The sequence below is a fragment of the Myotis brandtii genome, unplaced genomic scaffold (assembly GCF_000412655.1).
Source record: "Myotis brandtii unplaced genomic scaffold, ASM41265v1 scaffold934, whole genome shotgun sequence".
NCBI classification, from domain to species: Eukaryota; Metazoa; Chordata; class Mammalia; order Chiroptera; family Vespertilionidae; genus Myotis; species Myotis brandtii.
Window position 1 is genome coordinate 296,764 of NW_005371854.1, and position 7,662 is coordinate 304,425.

The 7,662-nt window shown below is 39.8% G+C and overlaps 1 protein-coding gene across 1 annotated transcript in view; it reads left to right on the forward strand.

The window, feature by feature from the left end:
- Positions 1–430: 430 nt before the first annotated feature.
- Positions 431–7,662, forward strand: part of PSMA1 (proteasome subunit alpha 1) — an 89,541-nt gene continuing 82,309 nt past the window's right edge. Inside the window, 1 exon segment of the mRNA XM_014533071.1 lies at positions 431–566. Coding sequence (XP_014388557.1) covers positions 561–566 — 6 coding nt within the window. The 5' untranslated portion in view covers positions 431–560.

Below are 7,662 nucleotides of genomic sequence, written 5' to 3' on the forward strand. Positions count from 1 at the left end.
GGAAGGGAGAGAGGAGAGGGGAGAGAAAGAGAGAGAGAGAGAGAGAGAGAGAGAGAGAGAGATTGGTTGCCTCACACACATGCCCTGACTGGGGCCGAGATCGAATCTGCAACTGAGGTATGTGCCCTTGACTGGGAATTGAATCCATGACCCTTCAGCCCACAGGCCAACACTGTAACCACTAAGAAAAACTGGCCAGGCTATATACTTTTATGGAGAAACACTCCCCACTCCAGTATTTCCTTTCATATAGGAGAACATCCATTAAAGTAATCTTTCTGGCCTGTATACACTTACTACTTCCAAGGACAGTGAGAAGGAACTTTGATGAGTCTAGGATGAGGATCAGGGCACATGGTAAAGGTCAAGTATAACTGATGTTCCTTTCCCCTTCTCCATTCTCTTTCAGGTAACACATGTGTGTTAGTCTGCTCTCAGGGAGGCCAGCCGCAGAGTGGTAAAGATCCTGCCCCTGCAAGGCAATAAGTCAAGTCCAGGACTGGGATGGATACTGATCTACTGTGAGACTCTCTCCTGGGAATATTATGCAGCTCTGAGAAATGAAGGTGAGAATTTCTTTGCTTTTGGCAAAGATAAGAATGCATAGTTTTCATATGTCTCACTGTGGGAGACCCCACAAAGCAAAACTTAGCGGGGGTAGGTAAGAAAAATGCATGCCTGGGCTGGAAACAAAAGGAGCAACAAAGAGAAAGTGTGTGAGGAAGCAAAAGAAAGCTGATACTTGAATCCAGTACTAGCCTTACCATAGGTAGAGAAAGAAAGGGAACAATCTAAAAAACAGGTTGAACTGTTCTATACTGAGATGAGTCTTTCTGAAAAATAGCAGTGGAACAGGGAGGAAATACAACACTAGAGGCCTAATCTCTTGCTGTGGAAAAAGATGTCGCTGAAAGAAGTGCTACTCAAGGCTATGACATCAAAAGTGAAAGACGAGGTCTTGAGTAGTACATAACATAGGTAACAGAAACTCACCAGGCCCACAGGGGCGCAGGTTCAAAAGCAGCTTTAATTCAGGTCTTTGCTGAGGGTGATATATCCTGTTGAAGCAACTGTGGGAAGCAGGAGAAGTCATCCATAGGAGACAGGGTCTTAACCATGGCAAGAGGTTAAGGCAGTGATGGCGAACCTATGACACGCGTGTCAGAGGTGACACGCGAACTCATTTTTTGGGTTGATTTTTCTTTGTTAAATGGCATTTAAATATATAAAATAAGTATCAAAAATATAATTCTTTGTTTTACTATGGTTGCAAATATCAAAAAATTTTTATATGTGACACGGCACCAGAGTTAAGTTAGGGTTTTTCAAAATGCTGACACGCCGAGCTCAAAAGGTTCACCATCACTGGGTTAAGGGAACACCCCTGTGGCTCAGAATTGGCGAACTGTTCATAAGATATCTTGAAGGTTAATTAACTAGATGGAGCCCCACTCATTTCAGCAAGGGATGCTAGAAAATGGGACTCAATGGGAAAGGGAAATTGAGACATTTTGGAGATGTTAGACAGAAAGGAAAGGTCCTTCAAGTAAAGCCTATTGACGGGGGCTGCCATCATGTGAAGATTTTTAAACATTTTTAGAAGGCAGGAGTCTCACAGATGCCACTCCATCAGAAGGGAGACTGTATGCAGAGGTGGCTCTTCCTCTCAGATTGGAAGTGAAAGATTAACTTTTTGATGGATGATTTCTCCCAATTGAGTTTAAGCTCACAGTTTCTCAACTCCAAAAATTAGAAGTGACTACCATCGAACTATGTACAGAAACACAACCTCTCACTACTATTGCCTTGGTCCAAGCCGTAATCATCTCTTCCCTAGATCATTGCAATAGCTTTCTGAAAGATCTTCCTGCTTCTGTACTTGACCCCTTTCAGTCTCTTCTCAACACAGCATCCAAGGTGATCTTAGTTCCAGTTGATAATCTTCTCTGAACCCTCCATTGGCTTCCCAGCTCATCAGAGTGAATGCTAACAAGGCTCCACATGGCATGTCCCTCTGTGTCCCTCTGATCTCATCCATTATTATTTCCCACCTTGCTCGCTCTACTCCAGCCACACGGCCTCCTTTGCTGTTTGTTAAACACTCTAGGAACACTCCTGCCTTTAGCCTTTGCATTTGTCATTTCCTCTACCCTAAATGATCATTTCCTTCCTAAATATCTTCCTACCTCTTTAACACCCTCTAGGTTTTGATTCAAAACTGCCTTCCCTGATTATCCTAGCTAAAATTTGAATCCACTCAACATGTCAGAACTTCTTTTTATTTGTTTTTTCTCCTTATCATGCCACTAACATCTTACATATTTTATTATTTATCCCATTTAAAGAAAATCTTACCTGTTAGTGTGCAGTTTTGCTCCATGAAGGTAAGGACTACTTTTGTTTATTTAATTCACTGATAGAATACCTCCTGGAACATAGTAGGTATTAAAAAATTATTTGTGATATGAACTAATGAATCTTGGTGAAACAAAAACTCAGATTATCTCCACCTTAATTCTGACACATTTGATATAGTCTTTGGTGTTACCAAATGGTATGATCTGGGAGCATAATTTTCCTGTGGTAACTGCATTATGATCTAGGGATTAGCTTTCTCTCCTTTTATTTATTTATTTATTTTTATTTATTTTTATTTTTAGAGAGAAACATCAATTTCTTGTTCTACTTATTTATGCATTCTTTGGTTGCTTCTTGTATGTGCCCTGACCAGGAATTGAACCCCAAATCCGGGATCTAATTTTTGATCATGAAATGTGAAGTATCTCTGTTTGTTTGTTTTGTTTTTTGTTAATCCTCACCCAAGGACATTTTTCCATTGATTTTTTTAGGGAGAGTGAAAGGGAGAGGGAAAGACAGAGAGAAACATCCATGTGAGAGAAACACATCGATTGTTTGCCTCCTGCACAAGCCCTGATCAGGGCCTGGGCCAGGGAGGAACCTGCAACTGAGATATGTGCCCTTGACCAGAATCGAACCTGGGATTCTTTGGTCCACAGACCGACACCCTATCTACTGAGCCAAACCAGCTAGGGCTTAAGTATCTTATTGTTAGTATATTTTTTTTATTGTAGTATCTTTGTCATTTAATAACATTGTGGGACCTTTGATGAACTCTATAAATGTTGTAGCCATAAAATGCACTGCTCAGACATTTGTCTTTGGGATCATAATTGACAGACAACATCTGGATCTAGCACCGTGTTCACACTGAGGCCACCTTTTCCACCAGCTGCTCCTAGCTAATGACTGAGGGTGGCTAGGCACTAGAGCAGGCCCAATCCAGTGAGACATAAAACTCCTCCAAGTGACTCTGGCTCAAGGACTCCCCCTCAGCCAGGTTTAACCTTTCTAGGAACTGCACTACAGTCTAAGATTCTTCCTATCCAGTCCTACTCCCTTCTTCCTCTTTTTGCACAGATGTCAGACCATGGTTTGAAGGTTCTTCTTGCTTTATGCTTATCCCTCTCCCAATAAACTTTGTACATGTCTGGGTCCTTTGTGGTACCTGATTCTCAGCACGTAATTAATATGTAATTAGACAAATTGGCTAGACATAATTTGGGTTGGAAAATAAAATAAGAACTTGATTTTCAGCCTAGGGCAGTGATGGCGAACCTTTTGAGCTCAGCGTGTCAGCATTTTGAAAAACCCTAACTTAACTCTGGTGCCGTGTCACATATAGAAATTTTTTGATATTTGCAACCATAGTAAAACAAAGACTTATATTTTTTATATTTATTTTATATATTTAAATGCCATTTAACAAAGAAAAATCAACCCAAAAAATGAGTTCGCGTGTCACCTCTGACACGCGTGTCATAGGTTCGCCATCACTGGCCTAGGGTACAATGTTGTCTCCAAGTTAATTTACTAAATGTACTCATCTGGCCTATTTCAGAGCATTCTGAGGACAAGAGTAACACTACTGACCTGGAGTACACTAGGAGGACCCACAGAGGAGCATGAATAGCATTGGGGGAATATGCTCATGAAAGTGAGAATAGGACTGTCCTGATAGTCTGCTGATCTCTTCCCTACAAGAGGATAGTCATAGCCTGGTTGAGTACAGGCTAAATGGTCAGTGCCCATAGATTAAGAAAGCAAAAGTCTAGGTAATGTTAAGGGGTAAAACTTTCCCCCCCTCCAATGTTTCCTTGTAGAAGCTTCACTAATATAATACTCCTGTCCACTTTCTGCCAATCCCTCTTACTCCTCCCCAGAGAAAGAGGAGTGACGTTTCTTCTTGATATACTAGGGAGAAAAAGATTTAAATGCCTTTCTAAGCCCTTTTAATTTGGGATCCACAGAGAGCATGCATTATATCCTGCTTCCCACAGCACATGATTCATAGGGGCAGGCTCTGCATGGGGAGACCAGCAGGTTCGACACTACCTGATGTCTGACTAGTGTTCCATATTAGGAAACCTATTGTTGCCATACAACTAGCCACATCTTCAGTTTTAGCCTTTAGAAGTTTAGCAGGTGATATTTTGACCACCAGGTATCTTCTCCTTTAAAATAAAAATCTCAGAACTAATTCTGAATGCCAGTGGTCAGAAGATATTTTCCCCGCTTTTTACCTAGGAGGAAACTGAGATATATTGAGTTAAGTAACTTCCCCAAGATCACACAGTAACAAATGGCAGAGTTAGAATTCAAGTAGAAGTTGAGTTCTTAGCTTCTGTGCTTTTTAATTTTGTAATTTCTTATTATAGCTCTATTTTCATGATGAAAGCTTTTGATACAAATTAAAAACATACCACTAGTGGATACATGTGGAGTGTTGATAAGGCTATGTCCTGTAGTCTCCAATTTATTTTTCTTAGATTGTTTTTAAACTTTTAAGTTGTCATATTTGAAATCTCATTGAATGTCTTAATACTTCCAAAAAAAGGTTGTTTGAAGGAAAACATAACTTCCAATTATCTTATTCTCTCATGTGACCTCTAGCACATGACAAAGAGTGAACCAAAACTGTGTTTGCCCCAAATATTTTCATCTGTATGTTGGGGACCTGAAAGGCTTGAATCTAGATATTTCAGATAGCTTGAACATAATAGAAGTAGAATTAAAATGAGAAAGCACTCATCTTAAACATCAAGTTGAATTTATCAAACTTACAAATCTGTTCCATACACACACAAAAAATCTACTCCACACTTTCTAAAAAGTCATTGTCAATCATTGTTTCTGTTGTGTCTGGATTGTCTTATTATCTGAAAAAAAAAACCTGCTAGTTTACGGAATGATGTGAATATTTTGTTTGAGCCTACTTTATAAGAAAGAGTGGGAAGCAGAAAAATAAAATGCTAAGACTTATGATTATTCAAGTGAGACAAAGATGGAAATTATTAGCTATGCTAAAAGCAGCAAATATTTGGCCTCAATTAAATTCTCATTGGACTTAAGCTAGTCAACTGTTTAATTATAAATGCAAAAAACAAATTATAAGTTTTGTTCAAAATGCAGAGAAAATAGATGTATGAAATTATGAATTGGAAATCAGCATCAAGAAGTATCCCAGGAATCCAAATGCAAAGGGAAGCATTAGTTCCACAGCTCAGTGAACAAGGATATAGCTTGTGGCTGGATTCTTCTGTAAGGGGAGGAAGAAGACCGATGTTTAACTTTTTCTTTAGAACATCAGCATACAATCTCATGTGTGATTCCCTACAAATTTCCCCTAGCAAGTCCTTCCCAACATTTAGATACATTTCTTCTGTTTTTTAAAATAAAACTTCTTTTTTTTTACTTCAGAGAGGAAGGGAGAAGAAGAGAGAGGTAGAATCATCAATGATGAGAGAGAATCATTGATCAGCTGCCCCCTGCATGCCCCACACTGGGGATCGAGCCTGCAACCCCGGCATGTGCCCTTGACCGGAATCAAACACGGGATTCCTCAGTCCACAGGCCAATGCTCTATCCACTGAGCCAACCAGCTAGGGCTCTTCTGACTATTAAATGTCCTTTCCAGTAAGCTGAGAGAGCTAGAATTTGAAGTAAGAGATTATTAAAAATTCATTTTTTGTATGAATTGTTTAATCCATCCATGGAATATTTGAAGTGGTATTAGAACCCTTTCAGTTGCAAATAACAGAAAAGTACAATTCAAAACACTATGGCAGGCACTTTGAGTCAGTGAACTCACAGAGTGAATTCAAAAACAATTTTTCCTTTCATCCTCATTGCTCATACTGAGAAACTGGTCCTTCCCTTGGGAGAAATCCAGACCGGGACACTCCTAGATAATAAAAGTCATCTGATGACATCTAGTTGTATGAATCGGCTTATTTCATTAATCGAAATGTCCAGTAATTTAAATGTAAAAGTCAAAATTCCAAATTTCATTTAAAGTTAAAGCTTCTCGCCTGGCCAGCATGAGTCAGTGGTTGAGCGTCAACCTATGAATCAGGAGGTCACGGTTCAATTCCGGGTCAGGGCACATGCCCGGGTTGCAGGTTTGATCTCAAGTGTGGGGCATGCAGGAGGCAGCTGATCAATGATTCTCTCTCATCATGTTTCTATCTCTCACTCCCTCTCCTTTTCTCTCTGAAATCAATAAAAATATATTTAATAAAATGAAATTTCTCCCCTTGAAAAAGTGCATTGACTAGGAGACTTAGTTAGCTTCATCTCTATTTTCCCACTTGGTATTTCTACTCCTTCTTTCTCAATCAACAAGAGGCTGCCTCTTGATCCTGCAGGGTTAAAACAGAGAGATGAATAAGAAGTCAGGACAGGAAATGTCTTACCTGAATGGCATTGAGGTACCTTGCCATGAGTCTCCTCCATCTGTGGCAAATATTTAAAGCTATCTCTTTCTGGCAGATGTTCAGAGCTGACTATTCTTCTCCTGGGTGGTATCCTGGGTACTTTGGAGGTGCCCTCATTGAACTGCCTGTCTTGTGGGTGAAACATTTACCTCTAGCTTGTCGCTTATGTTTCCTCCCACAGCGGTGGGAATCAGATAAACCGACACTCTGGTAGGGTCACTTCACCTTACTGAGCATGACTCTTGAGTGAAATTTGAAATGGCTCCAGGTTAACTCTCTTCTGCTGAGCCCACAAGTAATTGATGAGAAACACTGACAATCTTTATCCCTGCTTTCAGTGAAAATGCAATTAGCACTCAATGCAGGCTGCGTTCTTTCTCTTCACTTTAGACCAATAGTTACAGCTTCTTGTCTTGCCTCTCCAAATTTATTTATTTTAAACTTCATCACCACCTCATCTGTTGCTTCACCAACAGGCATTTTTAGAACCTGTCCAACTATGGCTACTCCAAGATTATCAGCATGGTTTCCCATTCCTCCCTCCAAAAAAGGGTCATATTGCAAGCATTTTGTAGATTATAAATTTATAAGATAATAATAATTATATATAAAACTATAAAGTGATTATGCTATATAAATATAATTATAGTTATAATGTGTAAATCTATAATAATAAAAGCATAATATGCTAATTAGACCAGACGTCCTTCCAGATGACCTTCTGGACGAAGCCGGGGCTGCGAGGGAAGCCCAGGTCCCAGGTGCCAGAGGGAAGCTGGTGCTGGCAGCCGGGGGAGGGAAGGCCTACTCTTGCACAAATTTTGTGCATTGGGTCTCTAGTATAACTATAAAATAAAAAATTATATTA